The sequence below is a fragment of the Schistocerca cancellata genome, chromosome 4, assembly GCF_023864275.1.
Source record: "Schistocerca cancellata isolate TAMUIC-IGC-003103 chromosome 4, iqSchCanc2.1, whole genome shotgun sequence".
In the NCBI taxonomy this organism is placed as follows: Eukaryota; Metazoa; Arthropoda; class Insecta; order Orthoptera; family Acrididae; genus Schistocerca; species Schistocerca cancellata.
In genome coordinates this window covers 636471126-636494419 of record NC_064629.1, presented here as the reverse complement: position 1 = coordinate 636494419, position 23294 = coordinate 636471126, and the positions used below count along the sequence as shown (strand labels likewise).

At 38.1% G+C, this 23294-nt stretch overlaps 1 protein-coding gene across 1 annotated transcript in view; it reads right to left on the bottom strand.

Moving 5' to 3' along the window:
* LOC126184357 (adhesion G protein-coupled receptor L4) overlaps nucleotides 1-23294 on the bottom strand; it is a 443528-nt gene that overhangs the window by 4604 nt on the left and 415630 nt on the right. Inside the window, exon 14 of the mRNA XM_049926737.1 lies at nucleotides 23007-23136. Within this exon, the coding sequence (XP_049782694.1) occupies nucleotides 23007-23136 (130 nt within the window). The remainder of the gene's footprint in view (nucleotides 1-23006; nucleotides 23137-23294) is intronic.

Below are 23294 nucleotides of genomic sequence, written 5' to 3'. Positions count from 1 at the left end.
AGTACAGTTTAAACAGTTTGAAAGACTTTTTAATAGGCAACTCCTTCTACTCTATAGATGAATATGTAACAGGAACTGTTAAACCATCATAGGTAAAATGTCTGTTGATTCCAGTTTTGACAGCACTTTGTCACAACAGTCAACATTACATATTTTGTGTATGACAAATTTATTACAGGTGCATAACTATGTTTCATTCTGACAATGTATTAATTCTGTAACTATTAGCAGTTCCAGTTTTCTGTAGTATACTTACATATTTTCACAATCTCCTGAAAAATGATCAGGAAGTGAGTATTATACACTACTGGCCATTAAAATTGCTACACCATGAAGATGACGTGCTATAGATGTGAAATTTAACCAACGGGAAGAAGATGCTGGATATGTAAATGATTAGCTTTTCAGAGCATTCACACAAGGGTGGCACTGGTGGTGACACCTTCAATGTGCTGACATGAGGAAAGTTTCCAACCAATTTCTCATATACAAACAGCAGTTGAATGGCATTGCCTGGTGAAACGTTGTTGTGATGCTTCGTGTAAGGAGGAGAAATGCGTACCATCACACTTCTGACTTTGATAAAGGTCTGATTGTAGCCTATTGAGATTGCAGTTTATCATATCGCGACATTGCTGCTCGCGTTGGTCGAGAGCTTATCACTGTTAGCAGAATGTGGAATTGGTGGGTTCAGGAGGGTAATATGGTACACCGTGCTGGATCCCAATGGCCTTGTATCACTAGCCATCAAGATGACAGGCATCTTATCTGCATGGCTGTAACGGATCGTGCAGCCACGTCTTGATGCCTGAGTCAAAAGATAGGGACATTTGCAAGACAACAACCATCTGCACGAACAGTTCGACAATGTTTGCAGCAGCACGGACTATGACGCTGCATCACAGACAGGTGCGCCTGTGATGGTGTACGCAACGATGAACCTGGGTGCATGAATGGCAAAACGTCATTTTTTCGGGTGAATCCAGGTTCTGTTTACAGCATCATGATGGTCGCATCCATGTTTGGCAACATCGCGGTGAACGCACATTGGAAGTGTGTATTTGTCATCGCCATACTGGCATATCACCCGGCATGATGGTATGGGGTGCCATTGGTTAAACGTCTCGATCACCTATTGTTCGCATTGATGGCACTTTGCACAGTGGACGTTTCATTTCAGATGTGTTACAACCTGTGGCTCTACCTTCATTCAATCCCTGCGAAACCCTACATTTGAGCAGGATAACGCATGACTGCATGTTGCAGGTCCTGTACGGGCCTTTCTGGATACAGAAAATGTTCGACCGCTACCCTGACCAGCACATTCTACAGATCTCTCACCAACTGAAAACCTCTGGTCAATGGTGGCCGAGCAATGGGCTCATCACAATAAGCCAGTCACTACTCTTGATGAACTGTGGTATCGTGTTGAAACTGCATGGGCAGCTGTACCTGTACATGCCATCCAAGCTCTGTTTGACTCAATGCCCAGGCATATCAAGGCCATTATTATGGCCAGAGATGATTGTTGTGGGAACTGATTTCTCAGAATCTACACACCCAAATTGCATGAAAATGTAATCACATGTCAGTTCTATTATAATATATTTGTCCAATGAATACCTGTTTGTCATCTGCATTTCTTCTTGGTGTAGCAATTTTAATGGCCAGTAGTGTATTAAAATATTCTATGTTTTTTATTTTATACTTTCTCACATGTTTCATGCCTGTAAGAATAATCTCATTTATGTGTCTATGCAGGAAACACTGAATCTAATCTAATCTAATGTCATCTAAAAGAAACAAATTTTCAGGTGAGATGATTCCTATGAGATGAACAGAACAGTTAGTGTGATGTAAATTATATGGGAAATTATTATTTTCAATCTCCACTGCTGTCACTTAACTAGCATAACATCACATACAGATTAAAATTACAGAAGAAAATTTAAGGCCATTGATAAATTGTTAGAGTAATGATTATTTGCAGAACTTCTTTATTTCCTGTCAGCTATCTTATTTTGGGTTTTACAAATAAAGTTGTGAGAAGAACTGCCATGTTAACAACCAAACATGATGTTGTTGATAAATATACATAGACATATTAGTAAACTACTCTACTAAAAGTCAGAAAAGTGCATTTCTTGCCATAAAATGTGATGAAAGGTGTAAGGCAATGTCCTGTTTCACTTCTATGGGTGCACTTAACATGTTTGGTGAATACAGATACATTGAATGAAACTTATTGTTGGGGTTTCACTTACTGCAATCCAAGAGGAAGAGCCATCACCAAATGTTTTGAAAAGCATCCATAAACAGTGCTCTTCAGCATGAACTTTTAGCAGTGAAAAGATATGTTCAGGAAAATGAAGATGCATTAAATCTGTATTGTGGAGAAAGCATGATAGGAGACTTTGTACAGAATGATAGATACTGGAGGTCAAGAAGATTATCTCAGTTATGGCATAGTGAGACACAATTCATGTTGAAGACTAACAACAAATTCCAAGCCCTGGATTCAGATGTATCTGCCTCTGATTCACTTTTGTCAGCCTTGTTGGATGATGCAATGGCTTGTGTGAGTATGCCTCAACTGTCAAAACATAGATGAGTGCAGCAGGGAAACACATAAAAAAAAGTGTGAGATTAGCATGTTATCTGATAGACTTGGAAGGGGTATAGCAACTATTATGAATAGTGGTGAACCTGGTTTCAATGTTGTGAGTATCACCAAGCTCAGAACCTCCCTCAGAGCAGTACTGATAGGCTGTGAGAAGTTAGTAAAACCTGGTAGTGATAGCTGGTGGTGCACAATATGTCTATAAAAACAAGTGCAAATGTGCAGAGGCTAGTGTATGGACAAAACTCTTGAAAATATATGCAGGGAATTTATGAATGCAACTTTTGTTTATGCAGACAGTACTATTAGAGGCCAGTTCACATGCATGGTCTCCACTGGAATAAAAAGGGGGAAAGCTATGGCAGCTGAAATTCTAAGGGTCTTGAGACCATGTGCTGTTGCAGCTGAAGTCAGGTCACGCACTGTTGAGATCAGGTCACCTGCAGCAGAGGTCAGATCACCCACAGCAGAGGCCAGATGCTGCTACAGCAGAAGACATTAAACTGGCAGCAGAGGATTCTGCATTGGAAGCAGAGGACACTTCACCAGCAGCGAAAGAGATACCACCAGCAGAGTATGACACATCACTGGCAACACATGACCTTACACCAACAGCAGAGGACATTTCAACAGCAGTGGAGGTGTCTTCAGTGGCAGCAGAGAACCTTTCACTGGCAGTCAGAGGACAGACATCAGGAACAGTAGAAGGAGATTCGTCGCTGGCAGCTATTGATCCTGTCTGCATGTCTGCATTCTTTTGATTAAATAAGACTTATACATTGGTTGGCTATACAATCAATCCATAAAATTTTGATTTATCTCAGATAACATTATGATTCATACCATCAAATGCCTTGAACAGGCCACAGAAAATACCAACACATGGTATTTTGTTATTTAAGGCTTGTAAAATTTCATGAGTGAACATGTAAATGGCATTCTCAGTAGAGCAACTCTTTGAAAATCCAAACTGTGATTTGCTGAGGAAGTTATTGTTGCTGAGGTGGGATACTATTCTAACATTGGTGATACATTGATATGACTGAACTCTAAGAGAATTGCTTTTTCAACATACTACTGTTATTTTTTATTTGAACTGTTTGTCCTATACTTTCTACTATATTTAAGAAATTGTTATTAAAGGTATTTGCTATCTGATTTATGATTTATAGCCCTTCCATTCAGTTCTGTAGTGATGTTATCCTGTTCTGTTTCTGGTTGTCCTGTCTCCTGTTTCACTACACTCCATATAGCCTTAAGTCAGATGTCAGAATTGCTGATTTTTTATATTATGTCCATGCTCCTTAACTTTTTGATAACTTTTCCAAGTAAATTTGAGTGATTTTGTAATGTGCAATTTCAGGATCTCTACTTGTTCTTGCCAACAGATATACAGGATGGGGAAATTGAAAGTGGCCTGGAGAACAAATTCCAAGGTACAAAGAAACACAGCAGAGGAAAGGAAAGGCAGTACTACCCTGACTGCAACAGAAGCTGAAAAACACCACCATTCAACTCTTGGCACTTCTGGAGCCTGGTCAACAAGTTGCTGAAGGTAGATTGATGCTGGACTGCTGCAGTTTCATCCAAAATGTTCTACTGCAGTTGTTAAAGTCTATGAGGGTTGTAGCAATGCCTCTTAGACTTGAGGGCTCCCCACACAAAGTAATTATACACTGACAGATCAGGTGACCTGAGTGGCCAGCTAGGGCCACAACCAGACTCTTTGCTACAACTCTGTAAGACTTGAAGAGTGTGTAAATGGGCTACAAGGTTCAGCCACTTGAATGGGCAATTGCTCCATTCTGTTGGATGTAACTGTAGCTATTTTACCCCTCTGTTTATGTATGCACTCATGTCTAATCATATCCACTCATCTGGGCCCCTTTTATTTATCTTCACCCCATATTTCCCCTTTCCCTTTCACAAGATAGTTTAATCCCTCGAGTGATAGATGGTTTCCTTAGATAACTGTTTAATGTCCTTTTTGATTAGCATACACTATAAGGTATTTTCAAAGAATGACATTAATTTATCATGGAATAGATTAAATTTTATGTTAGTATTTGATTCACTGTAAATTTTGGCCCACATCATTTCTTGTAAACTATTCTTAAAAACATTCATCCTGGAGTCATTAATTACTCTAACTGATTTTCACTGAAGAGGCATTATCTTATTTATCCTAACTAACTGCTTATCATGATCACAGTGAGAATCTATTACTGGGTAAACAGTTATTTTACTGCTTTGAAACATTTTCAATTAGGATCCTGCTGTCTTTATCCACTCATGATGGGAAGTCAATTACTGAGATCAAACTGTAGGATGCAAATACAGTTTTCTATAAGAATCCTTCAGGAAAACTACATTGAAGTCACCATTGACTGCTTCCTGCTGGGTGGCAGATAGCATAGTAAGGAATCCAAATTCCTCATAAACAGTTCAAAATTTCCCATTGGAGATCTATACACAGTTAAAATTAAAAGTGAACTGTTTTTCATTGCTAATTCACAAGCACACCCACACTTCTATGTGCTGATCACTACAAAATCTACTTTTGTCCACGTTTTTGAATGTGCATTTGTATTAATAAACATAAAAACTCCTTCATTTCCTATATTGGTTCTGCATGGGTAGGATGCTATAGTGTAATGTTTTTATATTTAATTTATCTAACACTGTGGTTATGTGGTGCTCAGATAGGCACAGGATGTCTTTCATTTTAGGTCTCTCTAACTTTTCCTAACAGACGAGAAGCTCTTCTACCTTATTACTCAATCCTCTAATATTTTGATTAAATAAGCTAACCTAACGTTTTGTTTATTCTTAAGCATTTTGTAAGGTTCTTCTGTTATTTTTACTTCTTCCAAGCAGGGTGCCTGAATCCTAATTCTAACCTAAAAAGATACCTCTCTGACCCCAGTAACCACAGCGATGTTGCTTTGTGTGATGGTTTTCACCACACATAGTGTGCAAGAAGCTCAGCCAACCTATCTTTCCCTCTCCTATTCAGATGTAGTCCATGTCTAGCACATCTCCATCTCCGAATTGTACCAACAGGCACTGCATTCATATGATATTTCATTTCAGTCAGTGGTTACATGCTCAACTCAGTGTTCACACAGCTCACAGTAGTATTAATCCAGGGATGGTAATGATTCTGTAGGATCTCCACAAAACTCACATTTGCATGTATAGTTGCTACTTCTATTTCATCCAGGTCACCCCAAATGCTGTAACTACTGTCCTTAGCCACTTACTACAATTATCAGATCCTCTTTGTCAAAATCTTTGCACAAATTCCCTGTGTCCTCTGTCACTTGTCACTTGGCTAAGGCTAGCAATTGGTTTCACAATACTTGTCACCTGTACCCTGTTCCAAATTTTACCCGAATCATCTGGCTTATCACTCCTTCCCTCCCCCACCCATCCTATGGCTAATACCTAACAGGTAGACTCTTTTCTTCTTACTAAGACAGAACATAAGGTTAGAAACATTGACACAAGTAGATTTTGTAATGATCAGCACACAGAAATATGTGTGTATGTGAGTGCACATACTAGTGAATTGTTGCTACCAAAAAATAGTAGTCTCCTGGAGACTGTTTATAGACCCCCTGGGAAATCTTGTACTGTTCATGAGGAATCTAGATTCCTTACTATGATACCTGTCAGGCAGCAGCAGCAAGCAGTTAATAGTCTATAGTGACTTCAATGTAGATTTGCTGAAGGATTATGACAGGTAAAATGATCTGGAAATCATATTTGGATACTACAGTTTGATCTCAATAATTAACTTCCTGACATATCTGGATAGAGACAATCAGATTCTAATTGATAAAGTTTCCTTTGGTGAAGCTCAAAGCAAGAAGAAAACTGTTTATGTGGTAATGAATGTTCTCCCTGATTATGATAAGCAGTTAGTTAGGATAAATAAGATAATGCCTTATAGTATGGATACTCTTGAGTGGAAACCAGTTAGAGTAATTAATGACTCCAGGACAAATGTTTTTAAGAATAGTTAGCAAGAAATGATGTGGAATTAAATTTGCAATGAATCAAAGCTAACACAAAATTTAATCCATTCCATAATAAATTAATGTTATTATTTGAAAATACCTTTCTGCGCAAGGTAATGAGAAAGGACGTTGAATAGTAATTTAAAAAAAAAACAATGTGTCACTACAGGGATTAAAGTATCTAGTAAAAGGAAAAGGGGAAAATACATCTGTTGGCAAGAATAAGTAGCAATCCTGCAGTAGTTCCACTAATGTAATAAAAGCAGTAAAAAAATTCTCCAGCTCTAAAACAATGGATAATACTGGCTACTCAACTATGTTATCAAGAGAACTATTCATTTTATCTGTGAACCTTTAGCCTTCATTTTTAACAAATGTCTTCAATTCAGAATTTTCCCTGCATCATTAAAAATTTCAAAAGTTGTAGCAACTGTTAAAAAAGGAGACAAAAACCTCCCCCAAAATTACTGAGCAGTCTCGATCGTTCCTGTAATTTCCAAAATATTTGAAAGTCTTATACACAATCCATTAAGTGATTACTGATTTCAGACAAACAGTTTGGTGAAGATGAGGAAAAAAAAACCACTTCGGCATTACTTGACATTGTAACCACTGCTTTTGAAAATAGGTATAAAGCCTCACTGGTTTTATGTGACCTAAGTAAGGCCTTTGATTGTATCCATTATGAAATATTGCCTGAGAAACTTGAATTTTATGGAGTAAAAACTGCAGCACCAAAAATGGTTGCTACATACTTATAACACATAAAACAATATGTTTCAGAGAGAAACAGACATTTTGTATGAACATGGTGGAGACAGGAGTATCACAGGATCAGTTCTTGGACCAATTTTTTTCATAACTGACATTAATGATTTTCATCATGCTCTTCAATCTGTGGTCTGCTATGCAGATGACATAAAAAATTGCAACTCACCAAGACCTATCACCATTACAACAAATATCACTGGAATCACTAGAAGCTGCAGTAAAATGGTTCTCCTCTAACAAACTGCTGTGTAATCCTCACAAGACCCAACTTCTTCTGCTAGGACTAACTAGAACAGTTAAACTTTTAGGATTTCATATTGAGTCCAAATTGAGCTGGGGAGAATGCATCAGTCACATTTCCTAAAGAATATCAATGGTAGCATACCTAAGATGAAAACTGAGAGATTTAGCTACTCCTAACTATTTCAGATTGACATTTTTGGACTGTTCGATTCTCATATTTCTTATGGACTGCTAGTTAGGGGGCAGTCTATACATATAGGTGATATATTGGAGGTACAAAAAAAAAGTCATAAGAGAAATGTGAATGGGAAGACCAACAGATCACTGCTGACATCTGTTTAGAAAACTCAGTATACTTATAATTATAAATCTGTATATATACATCTTGTCACTAGTGTAGGTAATTCAGTATATATGCTTGTAAGTGTGTACATAATTAAGTATAAATATGTGTGATTCAACATGTAAGGAAGTGTACCAAACTAAGTTACAATTTAAAGTATACAGTTAACATCTGTAATTGTGTATATAACTAAACACATCAGTATTATGTATAAGACATAAAGCCTATTCCATTATATTAATGGTCAATGAATAAAGATGTATAGATCACAGGTTATGGAACTCACGTCAGCTCATTCTAATCCTAAAATTAGGTAAGTATCTGATGCAAAGAAACTTGAAATAGGAGTACTCCCAGGTAGTGTGTTAGGCTCCCTTCTGTTATTCATTTATATAAATGACATGCACACCTCAGAAACCTCAGTCCAGATCATGTTGTTTGCAGAGTACACTAATGTAATAGTGAGCAATGCTAAGGAATCTCTGTTTACAACAACTGATCAAGTCCCCAAGTCCTTGCATTCATAGTTCAATGACAACAGGATGATCCTTAATGCAAAGAAAACAAATTATATTCAGTTAGGAAAGATAAACCAAAATAAAGATATCAGACTGGTACTAGGCAGAAATAAGTTAGAAATGGTATGATGCACAAAGGTTGAGCAACAATGGAACTGGAAAAACCAAGAAACTAAAGTATTCAAGAGACTCAGTTCAGCATATTTTCCTACAAGAACTATTTGTAGGGTTTTCTCCTCAGATGGTGTCAGAATGACTTACTTTGGTTACTTCCAGTCCCATTTAGCTTATTAAATAGTTCTCTGGGGTAAAAGTAACAGTCAAATAAACGAAATTTTTACATTAACGAAAACAGTTATTTATATTTCGTGACATGGTTCTGCTATGGCTCATTGCCAGCCCCTGTTTAAAAAGTTGTGTTGCTTATTGTACTTTTCTTGTACATATACAAAAGTATGTTGACAAGAATAGCTACTGCAAACTAACTCTGCTTAGGTCTGAGAAGGAATTAGCTTTTAGAACAGAGTTGAAATCATTAGTTAAAATCATTTTTTGTTGAAATATGTTTCTACAGAGTAAGTGAATGTAATAGTTCACAGGAATAACAGGCCCTCATTTATTCTTGAGTTGTTTTCATTCTGTTAACTAATGTACCATCTATTCTGTCTTTGTCTTTGCAAAAAAATATTTGTGCTGTTGGTTTCCTGTGTGCTCTTATTTCAGATGCAGTGCAATACACATCCTCTGAGGAGGTATCTGTACTAGATTAGTTGTGATGGATATAGTGTCAGCAGGTTTTGTGTGTTCATGCATTACACTTTGCAGAAGTGTTAAATAATGTGCTTGTGTTTTTTATTTTTCAGAGCTGGTTTATGTTTCATGTTTTAGTTATATAATTGATTTGCTTCAGGGTACACAATGTAAACCTACAGTAGACTATGTATTTGTGATTCCCTTTCTGATCATGTACCAGGTGATGTGTCTATGCTTAGTTTTAATGCACTGGACACACATTTTGGAGGAGTGGGACTTCTTCCCCATGCAACCAACATGAATTCAGTTTTCCATGGTTTCCCACATTGCTAAGGTGAATTTTGGGATGTTTCCTTTGATTAGGTCATGACCACCTCCATGCCCTGTACTTGCCTAATCTTATCCTACTTTGTTAATGAGCTAAATATGTTTACATTACTTCTTAAATGTATCTGACATGTCCAATACTGTTGTACTAAATGGTCTATGGCTGAATAAATAAGTAGAATAAGATAAATGATGATGCTAAGAGTATACAGTTTTGTCAGTGTACTCTGAATTTTTTGTTAGTCCCATTCAACATATGCTGCATAAAAATCATAGGAAATTTTAGTTAGTAAAATAATATCACTGTTTATCTGCATAATCTTTGTAACCACATAGCGTCATAAGAGTGGATACAGTACACTCCCAGGGAAGATAAAGAAGGTGTGAATTTTGTCATCATTCATTTGTTCACACATAGCACTCCATAACTACAAACATCAGGAAGGGCCTTAAGGTAGTGACTGTCCTAAACAAACTACTGAATGCTTGCACTTATTTGAAGAAAGCTAACATATGAAACTAACACTAACATGTAAATAAATATGTTTGAGTGACATGTCACGTGTATATGCATTCAAAATATATGATATGCTGATTGAGAGTGGATAATCTGTTTACTACTGAATAATTGCAGATAATGGTACATTATTTGAATGTGTGTAATCCAGAAGAGTATAGCATATAACGTACAAACTGAAGTAGGAAGAACAGTGATAAAGATATAGCCTCATGTGTAGGGGCTCAAAACCATGTCTATTTAGCATGATTTTTATTTTCTGTGGTTTTCTAAATCATTCTGAGTAAATTTCAGTATATTCCATTCAACAAGGTCACAGCTGCATTCATGCGCCATGTGTGTCCTGTTAAGGCCATAACTACAAAGATTCAGTTGAAGTTCTGGCTGTTCAGTATAAAATTAAAATTAAAAACATCTTCAACCATTTATATTTTCTATGTAATTTATTTATGCAACCAGTTTTGACATTTTACTACACCGTCTTCAGGCACTCATGTGAAGACAACAACAATAATGACAATGGAAACTTCATAATAAAGGGGCAGTGTAAAATTTAAGAGATCGCATACATACAGTGGTAATATGTAGTAAACATTTAACAAAAAGCCAAAGTGTGCAAGATGTGACATACTAAAACACATAACAAGAGAAAAGTTGCACACTTTATGAATACAAACTAGGGAACAAAATATATACATACCATACAATACTAAAGAGGACATACTTATCAGAGATCAAAATAACATGTCATTCTTAGATAACTATGTTGTCACATATTGACAAACAACTACATCCACATCTACATCTACATGGATACTCTGCAAATCACATTTAAGTGCCCGGCAGAGGGTACATCAAACCACCTTCAAAATTCCCTACTATTCCAACGTTGTACAGCGTGTGGAAGGAATGAACACCTGCATCTTTCCACATGAGCTCTGATTTCCCTTGTGTTATCATGATGATTGTTTCTTCCTGTGTAGGTCAGTGTCAATAAATTATTTTCGAATTTGGAGGAGAATGTTGGTGATTGCAATTTTATGAGAAGAGTCCACTGCAGTGAAAAACACCTTCGTTTTAATGATGTCCACCCCAAATCCTGTACCATTTCAGTGACACTCTCTCCCCTATCTCAAGAACAATGTAGGAAGACCTACATGTCATGCAGTAAACTAAATGTAAGGGAACGGTCAAGTCAGTGATGATGGCAATGATGAATCACATGTTTCCCAAATATGCAAAATATTAACCCTAAAGCAAAAACTGTGTCAAAACGTGTAAAAAGTCAAATGCCATCTACATGAGTATGTGGTCAAATGACTGGAAACATTATGTTCAGTAGCCAAACACCGTATGGTGGTTTTCGGAGTACCTATGTAGATGTCCCAAAATAATTTTCCATATGTTGCAAGTGACTGAAAATATCCAAAATATGCCATCCTGGCATCCTCTGAGCTACAAACATTTGTAATAGTTGTAAGAACAAAATAGGCTGAATTAAGTTTCTGTGAAACTTTCATTACATGATACAATGTAGGCTTTCACGGCCGGTGTTGTCTTCAGTTAAAACTTCGGGGCTGAGAGGCAGTGGTCGATGTATAAAATTTCCACCTGACGTTTCATCTCCATCTGCGGGAGACATCTTCTCAGGTCGTCCGGCTACTGCCACTGAGGCTGCAGGTACTCTCGCATTTATAGAGCACATAGAGGGCACCACCATTTGTCACGTGATGCTGACAGTGTGCCTATCTTTGGAAGGCGTCATCATTCTCGATTAAGAGTAATCGATTGTCATTCTGCTGGCGCAATGACGACATCCATATTTTGTCCAACTTTAAAACTTCCTCTTTTCTATTGAAATTGTTGTGGTGTTTGTGGATTTCTATTGCTTCTCTATACATGCGTGCATGATAATGGGATGTTCGTGCTAGGACTCTTGTCTCATTAAATTAAATTTGATGATTCCCATCTCGAAAAACATGCTCAGCTACGGCCGATTTTTCCACGTGTCCTAAGCGACAGTTTCTTTTATGTTCAGCTAAGCGGGTGTTTACACTTCTTTTTGTTGTTCCATTATATACTTGGTCACAACTGCATGGAATTTTGTATACTCCAGGTGTTGCTAGGGGATGTCGGGCGTCTTTTGCTGTTCTTAAATATTCCTTAATCTTCTTGGTGGGTCTGAAGATTGTTTCGATCCCATACTTGGCCAAAACTTTCCCGAAACGGTCCGTAACCTTATTAATAAACGGTAGGAAAACTTTTCCAGTAGGTGTCCATTGTTGCTCTGGACTTCTGGCTTCTTTTCTTCTTTGATGGAGGGCTAGATCAATTTCCTTACTTGTATATCCATTTTTGATGAAGGCTGGTGGTAGGTGATTCAGTTCATCTTGTAAGTAAGCCGGCTCGCAGATTTTGTTACTCTGTCCACCAAGGTTTTAATGACACCTCTTTTTTGCCTGGGATGATGGTTAGATTCCTTGTGGAGGTATCAATCTGTGTGAGTGTTGTTTCTATATACCTTGTGCATCAGTGTCCCATCCACCCGTTTAATTACCGACACATCCAGGAAATTGAGTTGACCATTACTCTCTTTCTCCATCATAAACTGTATCTTCGGGTTAATGCTGTTCAGGTGCACCAAGAAGACATCCAACTCTTCTTCACCATGAGTCCACACTACAAATGTGTCATCAACATAGTGGTACCATTTAGCAGGCATTTTACTGGCAGTCTGCAGCACCTGCTGTTTGAAGATCTCCATAAATAAATTGGCAACAGCTGGGCTGGGAGGGCTTCCCATTGCCACCCCGTCGATCTGTTTGTAAAACTCGTTGTTATACTGGAAATAAGTTGTCGTCAGGCAGTGTTTAACTAAAGCCACTATGTCAGTCGTAAAAATATCTGCTATATATGAAATAGCTTCGTTTACAGGCACCATGGTAAACAATGACACTACATCGAAGCTCACAAGAATATCACTTGGGCTGACGTTAATCTCCCTCAGTTTTTCAATAAAATGCGCCGAGTTTTTAATGTAACTGTCCGTTCTGCCGATGTGTGGTTGCAGCAAGGAGGCAAGATATCTGGCCACCTCTTGTGTTGGAGATCCTACCGCACTCACAATCGGTCTCAAGGGGACCTGTGGTTTATGCACCTTTGGGAGTCCATAAAGTCTGGGTGGATAAGCTTCCATTTTGCAGAGTTGTTTTTTATCATCTGAAGGAAGAGAAGATTGTTTCACCAGTTGACTGGTATTTCTCAAAATTTTGGTTGTAGGATCCTTCTGAAGCTTTTTGTACGTAGTGGGATCCAAAAGGTCACTAATCTTCTTGTGATAATCTTCGGTGTTCAGCAAAACTGTAGCATTTCCTTTATCAGCTGCAAGTACAATAATGCTCTTATCCGCATTGATCTCCCTCAGTGCCCTCCTTTCTGATTGAGACAAATTGCTGGTAGGTGGTTTCGCTTGGCGTAATATTCTGGCTGTTTCAGTCCTGATTTCATCCACGGAGTGCGATGGTAACAAACGGATTCCTGCCTCCACATTCGCAATAATGTCCTCCGTAGGAACCTTTAGTGGCAGGACTGCAAAGTTGCCTCAGTGGCAGTAGCCAGACGACCTCAGAAGATGTCTCCCGCAGATGGAGACGAAACGTCAGGTGGATATTTTATACATCGACCACGGACTCTCAGTCCCGAAGTTGTAAACTGAAGACAACACCGGCTGTGAAAGCCTACATTGTATGATTAAACGCCTCTATGGGGAGGAAGTGTCAGTTTTGGTTCAGTGACTGGAGGGACTGTGCAAGAAGAAAGCACAACAACTGTGGACACTTACTTTCCTGCTACGCTGCTGGGACACCGCGACAGTGCTGAAGTTTCTGAAGGTGAGGGGAATGTTTCATTCGGCGCAGGGAACGAATTCACCATACGCGGTGAGAACTAGCGGAAACTAGCAGTAAGCTGTTACATGTCCATTTATATATCAGTAACATAATGCAGTGTTATGACTGGAATAAGGTGGACTGTCTAACGTTCAGGACCATGGAGCTCAGTACAGAAATGGCAACTAATAGGCAAAAGAGGAAATTCAATGGCCTACAGAAAGGCAGAGGTGAAACATCAGTCGCTGCAGCTCTCGAACTGTGATTAACATGTCTGGGAGAGAATTAACAAAAGAGGAACATTCAGTTCTATCAAAAGGAGGCAACCTTGCAGTCATGCCACTAAAGGTTCCTACAGAGGACATTATAGCGAATGTGGAGGCAGGAATCCGTTTGTTACCATCGCACTCCGTGGATGAAATCAGGACTGAAACAGCCAGAATATTACGCCAAGCGAAACCACCTACCAGCAATTTGTCTCAATCGGAAAGGAGGACACTGAGGGATATCAATGCGGATAAGAGCATTATTGTACTTGCAGCTGATAAAGGAAATGCTACGGTTTTGCTGAACACCAAAGATTATCACAAGAAGATTAGTGACCTTTTGGATCCCACTACGTACAAAAAGCTTCAGAAGGATCCTACAACCAAAATTTTGAGAAATACCAGTCAACTGGTGAAACAATCTTCTCTTCCTTCAGATGATAAAAAACAACTCTGCAAAATGGAAGCTTATCCACCCAGACTTAATGGACTCCCAAAGGTGCATAAACCACAGGTCCCCTTGAGACCGACTGTGAGTGCCATAGGATCTCCAACACAGGGGGTGGCCAGGTATCTTACCTGCTTGCTGCAACCACACATCGGCAGAACGGACAGTTACATTAAAAACTCGGTGCATTTTATTGAAAAACTGGGGGAGATTTACGTCAGCCCAAGTGATATTCTTGTGAGCTTCGATGTAGTGTCATTGTTTACCATGGTGCCTGTAAACGAAGCTATTTCATATATAGCAGATATTTTTACGACTGACGACAACTTATTTCCAGTATAACAACGAGTTTTACGAACAGATCGACGAGGTGGTGATGGGAAGCCCTCACAGCCCAGCTGTTGCCAATTTATTTATGGAGATCTTCGAACAGTGAGGGCTGCAGACTGCCAGTAAAATGCCTGCTAAAAGATACCGCTATGTTGATGACACATTTGTAGTGTGGACTCATGGTGAAGAAGAGTTGGATGTCTTCTTGGTGCACCTGAACAGCATTAACCCAAAGATACAGTTTATTATGGAGAAAGAGAGCAGTGGTCAACTCAATTTCCTGGATGTGTCGGTAATTAAACGGGTGGATGGGACACTGGGCCACAAGGTATATAGAAAGAACACTCACACAGATAAATATCTCCACAAGGAATCTAACCATCATCCTAGGCAAAAAAAAGGTGTCATTAAAACCTTGGTGGACAGAGCCAACAAAATATGCAAGCCGGCTTACTTACAAGATGAACTGAATCACCTACGGTCAGCCTTCATCAAAAACGGATACACAAGTAAGGAAATTGATCTAGCCCTCCATCAAAGAAGAAAAGAAGCCAGAATTCCAGAGCAGCAACGGACGCCTACTGGAAAAGTTTTCCTACCGTTTATTAATAAGGTTACGGACCGTGTCGGGAAAGTTTTGGCCAAGTATGGGATCGAAACAATCTTCAGACCCACCAAGAAGATTAAGGAATATTTAAGAACTGCAAAAGACGCCCGACATCCCCTAGCAACACCTGGGGTATACAAAATTCCATGCAGTTGTGGACAAGTATATATTGGAACAATGAAAAGAAGTGTAAACACCTGCTTAGCCAAACATAAAAGAAACTGTCGCTTAGGACACATGGAAAAATCGGCTGTAGCTGAGCACGTTTTTCGAGATGGGAATCATGAAATTAAATTTAATGAGACAAGTGTTCTAGCATGAACATCCCATAATCATGCGCGCATGTATAGAGAAGCAATAGAAATTCACAAACACCACAACAATTTCAATAGAAAAGAGGAAGTTTTAAAGTTGGACAAAATACGGATGTCGACGTTGCGCCAGCAGAATGACAATTGATTACTCTTAATCGAGAATGATGACACCTTCCAAAGATAGGCACACTGTCGTCAACACGTGACGAATGGTGGTGCCCTCTGTGCACTCTATAAATGCGAGAGTACCTGCAGCCTCAGTGGCAGTAGCCGGATGACCTGAGAAGATGTCTCCCGCAGATGGAGACGAAATGTCAGGTGGAAATTTTATACATCGACCACGGCCTCTCAGCTCCGAAGTTTTAACTTTCATTACATGGTTATTAAAAGTTAAGTTTTCATTGACATGTATCCCCAACAGTTTTGTAGATATCACTCTGCCTGTGGCTTTGCCACCCAACACTAGATCAAGGTATATGTTTTGGCTTATTTCTCCAAACTGCATATAATTTATTTTATTTTAATTGAGTGTCAATCTGTTTCATTGAACCAAGAGTGGGCATTCTCTAGGATGTAATCAGTAGTTGTTTGGAGCAAGTGCTTTGGTGCATTTATTATCACACTAGTATCATCTGCAAACAGTATGTCATATGCTGCACCATGTGATGTGTGGATGTCATTTATATAGACAAGAAACAATATGGGACCTAGAATACTGCCTTGTGGTACTATTATTTCCACAATTTTTGCATCAGATATTAAATTTATTTTATGGTATGTGTTCAATTTTTGTAGGTATTATTCAAACCACTTTTTACCTGTTCCTTGAATACCTAATGCATTAAATTTTTCTAAAAGAATGCCATGACTGACAGTACTAGTAGTAGTAGTAGTAGCAGCAGCAGATTTGTTCATCTGTAGATCTCTTTTTTACAAGGATATATGACATGTCAAAATATTTACAAGTTTAGATCAATTTAAAATAAGCTAATTCATATATGCATATATTTGCAATGTTTCAGAGATATCTAAATTTACTCCTACTACACTCTCATCTTTTTCTAGATTTTTTATTACTTTTTTGGTGTAGCACTTTACTATTGTTTCTCTATTTTTACTTGCCTGGAAGCCGTGCTGATTACTGTTTACCAATTTATTGCTATTTAGATATTTGTTTATTATGTTACATCAGTTGTTCTAATATGCTGGGAAATGCTGGAATGAGTGATTTGGCTAATAGTTTTCTATCTTATACTTGTCACTGTTTTGAAATAATGGCTTCACTTTTGAGATTTTCAGCATTTCTGGAAACACTCCATCACCAAATGATAAATTGGCTATGTGGGCCAAGGGCTGAGCTGTCTGTGGAGCTATCATTTGTTATGATAGACATTTTAGGTTTCAAGCTTCTCATCACTTTTAACTTTTCATGTTCATTTGATGGGTCTACCTTCATGCCAGAAGCAGCTTTTGAAATTTCTGGTTTTTCTTGGTTTGTAAATTTAGAACTTAATGAAGTTGTTTCATTTATGAAATAGTTGTTTATATAATTTGGAAAATCATGTTTTTTAATATTGACATTTCTGAATTTTTGAGAATGATGTCCAGCTCTTCTCATCTCTCCCCTGTTTCAACCTTCACAATACTTCATATAGCTTTTCATTTATTTTCAGATTGTCTTATAAAGCTACCATTAGTTGTAAAATCTGCCTCGGCAATTACTTCTTGTGAGTCCTGACTTATTCTATGAACTGTGGGTCTGGAGATGTTTTCATTTTAGAATTAAGTCTCTTTAGAGTTTCACAAGATGTTTTGGTGCCATCTGTGATCCAAGAACTTGGCTTTGTATTGTCATGTGATCTGGTTCTTGACAACTTCTTTCCAAAACACATTTCAAAATATCCCATGAAAACTGAAGAAAATGAGTTATATGCATCATTTGTATCTGTTAAGGCAGTACTTCTGCCCACGACTCATGGTATGATATTTGTAAATTCTACACAGGTTTCTGTAGACAAATTTCTTTTACACATGGAACATGCTTTTTTATTCAGAGGCATTGAACGAATTTTGAGGACAAGGGCATTGTGGTCTGATAATACCAACTCAGTATTTGTCGCTTCTACTTCTTTAGAATCTACATTTCAAAATATGTTATCTATAAGACTGTTTGAATCATATATCATTCTTGTGGGATCATGCATGTGAGGAAATACATTTAAACCGCACAGATATAAGAACTGATCTTGTAGCCTACTTTCATTCATAAGACATATACTGAAGTCCTTACAAACAATTACAGTGGCTTTTTCAGTAAACAGAAATATTAAGCAGTGTTTCTAATTGATTAATGAGAATCTAAGAATTTATTGCACTCAAAATGCACATTTATGCTTAGTGACTTAAATTTCAACTTTAAGCAGTGGTCAAATTTGTTCACTACATAAAATATGACAGCAGTTGTACATGAGGTCACCAGAGATAAAATTTACTCTTAACCTGGTACTTCTCAATGAGCAAAGGTGGAACTATGATACTGAAGTTACAGGTAATATGTTCCCTGATTATAATGCAATCAGAATAATAGTAAGCGCTGAATCCAGTAGAAACAGTCATTGGCATCTACAAAGGGGTGGGGGTTGGGGGTGGGGTGGGGCAGGGTGAGATGGGGTGGGGGGAGCAAGAGGGATACTTGCCCCCTCCTGTAATCTGGGTATATGGTTTTTATTCATTACAGAATTTTCTCCAATTTCTAGCAATGACTGTGATACTACTAAACAGGAAATTAACTTGGCATGACTGCAAACACTGTGACATTAAAAATAACTACCTGTAATAAGGTTTTTGGTTTTCACACAGTTTACAAGAAATTATTCCGATTCCTTCGTGTGGTGGCAGTTTTATCACTATTATGCAGTCAAGATGAGTGTTAACCTTGCCAGAACAGTGCTGAAATAGTGTCAACAACCTTGTTTCTGTCTATTCTCTGTACAGCTGTGAGTACTGTGACTTTAACAATGACCACCTGTATTGAGATTTCTGATGCCCAATATCATCACAGATGATATCATAAAACTCACAGATTTGGGTTAAGATCTGGCAAATTTGGTGGTCAAGAGAACAATGTGAGTTCACTATCATTCTCCTGAAACCACTGTAACATGATTCTGGCCATCTGACATGGACAGTTATCCTGCTGGTATATGCAATAGCCTGTGGAGAAGCCATCAAACATTAAGGGATATATGTGGTCTGCAATAAAGTTTACACAGCCCACAGTTGCTATGATGCTTTTGATTACTACCGCAGGTCCCATCGAAACCTAGATGAATGTCCCCCCATATCATAATACTGGCCCCAACAGCCTGCATCCATGGTGTGGTGCATCTGTTTCACCTGGATGATGGTATATCCAAACCCATCCTTGACCTATTGTAACAAGAAATGTGATTCAACTGACCAGGAAAAATACTGTGGTGTCACCGCCAGACACCACACTTGCTAGGTGGTAGCCTTTAAATTCGGCCGCAGTCCGTTAGTATACGTCGGACCCACATGTTGCCACTATCAGTGAATGCAGACCGAGCGCCACCACACGGCAGGTCTAGTCTAGAGAGACTCCCTAGCACTCGCCCAGTTGTACAGCCAACTTTGCTAGCGATGGTTCACAGTCTACATACGCTCTCATTTGCCAAGACAACAGTTTAGCATAGCCTTCAGATACGTCATTTGCTACGACCTAGCAAGGCACCATATTCAGTTACTATAAGTCATATCTTCTGAACAGATAGTATTGTGACTCATGTACCGTCAAGAGCAACGTTCCTCATTAATGGATTAAAGTTAAGTATCAAGCTAGCTACATCCGCTTTCTAAATTCTAATTCCTTGTCATGTTCCAGACCTCACGTAAGTATAGTCCTTCCCTCCTCACGCCAGCCTGCATGAGCTAAAACATGTGCATTTTGGCCTCCAATAGTAACACTGTGTTGGCTCTTCAGCCGACACAACAAATACCATGTTTCCATTAATTGACATTCAAATTTCTATGATCCTGTGAGCACTGCAGTCATAATTGACAATGTTGTTGAGTCCTTATGGAAACATTTAGGGACTGTGAGGTGAATGGCTTCCTTCAAAACACTTATGCCTGCACCAGCCTCTGTCATTAGATCTTTTACAGATCACCACCTTTCCTGAGCTACAGGGCAGGCGAGCTTCTGACATCCATGTTCTGTGATGATTCATGTATGTCCTACACTTTGCTGCCTACTCATGGTTTCACCATCCTTCAGCCACATTCCACTGATGCTCACAACAGTAGCACATGAACAGGCTATGAACTTTGTCATTTCAAAGATGATAGCTCCCTTCCACTGGGCCATTGCAATCCGTCAAAGTCACTTGTGCCAGTGGATTTCCCCATTTGCATCATGTATCCATACTAGAATGATTCTCCATTGGTCTCCATTCCTTACTGCTCCATGTCCTTTCAAAGCCATTATGCAGCATTCAGTATTTCGGTGAACAGTGGTCCAAATGTTTTAATTTTCTAGATGTCTTCAGTGAAACATTCCACCAAGAACCAGGTGCAATAAAGTGAAAAATAAAATAAAATGGATCACCAAGGGTACAAAAATTTCCAGTTTAAGAAATGAGCAGCTGCTCAGAGAATTAAATATGACACACATTTTTATTTCTCTGAATACATTATACTGTTTAAAAGTATACTTAGAGTTCTCAAGGCAGCAAAACAGCTTGAAAAGAGCAGGATAATTTTAAAAACATGAAACAGAAAAGGGTGCATGGTCACTTGTTGCATCTGAATTAGTTGACTAAGCTTGTGACCAAAAAGTTTCAAAAATCTACTTAGAAGGTAACACAATTTCAAACCAATCTCAGATAGAAAAGTTATTTGATAAATGTTCAAGAAATGCAGCAAAGTTTTATGTCATCAGTATAACAAAATATCACAAATTGCAATAGGCTAGATGAGATTTCTGAGCAAGTTAAAATTTTTTAAATGTTTCAATGAAGGATTTACAAAATACAATTTCAGCATTAAAAAGCTACAGATTTTGATGAGATATCTACTAAAATTACTAAAACAGTACACTACATAATTGCATATGTAGTACTTCAAGTATTTAATCAACTTTTTGAAGTTATCTGCTTCCCAGAAGTACTCCAGTATGCTGAAATTAAATCAATTTGCAGCATGGGATCAAGAGATGTAAAGGGAAATTTTGTTCTTTATCAATTTTCCCAGTTGTATCAAAAAAATATTGTAACAAATAGCTGTTGCTCAAATCCAAAATCTTATTACAAAATATGCCATTATCCTAAACAGTCAGTTCATTTTTCAGCAGCAGAGAAGCACCATACATGCAGTTAACAGCTTTGCTGACAAAATAAGAGCATCATCAGACAAGAGCAATAAGGATTAGAAATCTTCTGTGGCTTCATAAAGACTTCAGTTTCTCTAAACCAGGGTTGACCAAGACTTCAGCTGATGGGCTATGTCTGGGTCTGAGTGCAAAAGTGATCAACCTGGCTTCACATTTCCCCTACTATGACACCATGTTGTCTGAGCACTACAAGGGGGAAGAGGGAAAACAGAAAATGCAGTGGATTTAAATGGCAGTGCAGTTGCACTGCATACGAGTTTCTTCTATATTTCATGTTGGTCAACAACACAGCTTGCAAACGAGACAAGTTTTCAGTATTAATTAATTATTTTTGGCACACTGAATACATAATATAATTTTTATCTGGTACCAACTGTTGGCATACGGTTGCCACATAATCATGACTTTTTTAGTTTCATAATAGAAAAAAGGCTTTTCACACAAATATGTTTATGAAAATATTGTATCACTTTTGCAGCTTCATAATGGAGTCTTCGAAAATCAACCTGAGGAAAGCTATGTAGAGGTAGTAGATAGTTTTAACGTAAACAGATGTGTCATTAAAATTGGAATTTCCTTGCAGGTCAATCAGTTACATCTGCACATGTGCTTTCACCTGAAATGGCAAACAGTCTTGAAAACAGGTGGAGGATTGACACTGTCGTCAAAACCTTTGTAAAACTATACTTGTAATTCATGCAGGGCCACAATGAATTCTTCCAATCCTGCACTTCCTTTAACGCCAGTGACGTTAAGGAACTGGACTGTCTTTGTCAGAATGTGTCCCTTCTACAATACAATTTTCCTTCTTAATGCACCCCAATCAAACCAGAAAGAAGTTACCTTGCAATGTCTCACTGTAGGTATCTTACTAGAAAGATGTCATCCATTACACCACCTTGGCACTGTATCTAATATGGCACATCTGTCTAGTAAGCAGGAGAGCTGGGTTCAAGACCCAGCCTTGGCAAAAACTTTGATTCATTATTTCAGTTTCTATACTAATCAAAGATAAAGTTGAGACTTATTATGTCTCCAGGAAAATGTAATTTCATCAGACAAATAAATTATAGTACACAAATGTGTTGGACGGAGTAGGACCCCTGATACATCTGCACCATATTCTCTCCCAGGCAAATGATACAGTTGCTTGACAACAGATCACATATTTATCAACTCGTATACACCTTACCAGTGCAGGCTTGTATGTATGTTCAGTAAGATGAACAACTAAATCATTCCACAGTTATGTCCAACTGGTCAACAACATTTCACAGACAATACTGCACTTACCTGGCCTTTGAAGTCACCCAGAACTGATCCTAATGAGAACATTTCTGATTATGCAATTGTAACCTACATCCATGAGTTGTTATCTACTGTTGAGCAGTTATAGGTCATCATAGCTTGCTGATGATTCTAATGTCTTAGTGAAACTTTGCTCTGATGATTCAGCATCATTGTCAGGCAAAATGGAGTGATACAAAGTACTTCAGAAGAATGTTTAATTCAGCTGCCCACGGAGACATTTTTTAGCTCTTAATATACTGTTGCAAGTAATTTTTAATAGTGTGGAGTAATGAACACTACATTTTAAAATGTGAACATGGAAGAAACATTTGGCAATACCTACCAGCAAGCTTGTTGAAACACTGAACACATAATGATATGTCACAGTTTGGAGATTGATGTACAGTATACTTGAAATTTCCACAATGACCATCATGAGAAATATGATACCAGCTCTCTTTAGAAGACCAGTTCTGAAAACAAAGTAGAAATGTATTAAAACTACTTGATTTTGATGACTACATGAATTATATAATTGTTTTATGTGCATAATACAGATCACTCCAAATATCAAGGATGAGAATTATACACATTGTGGGGGATCCTAAGTAGAATAGCTTTAAATGAGGAA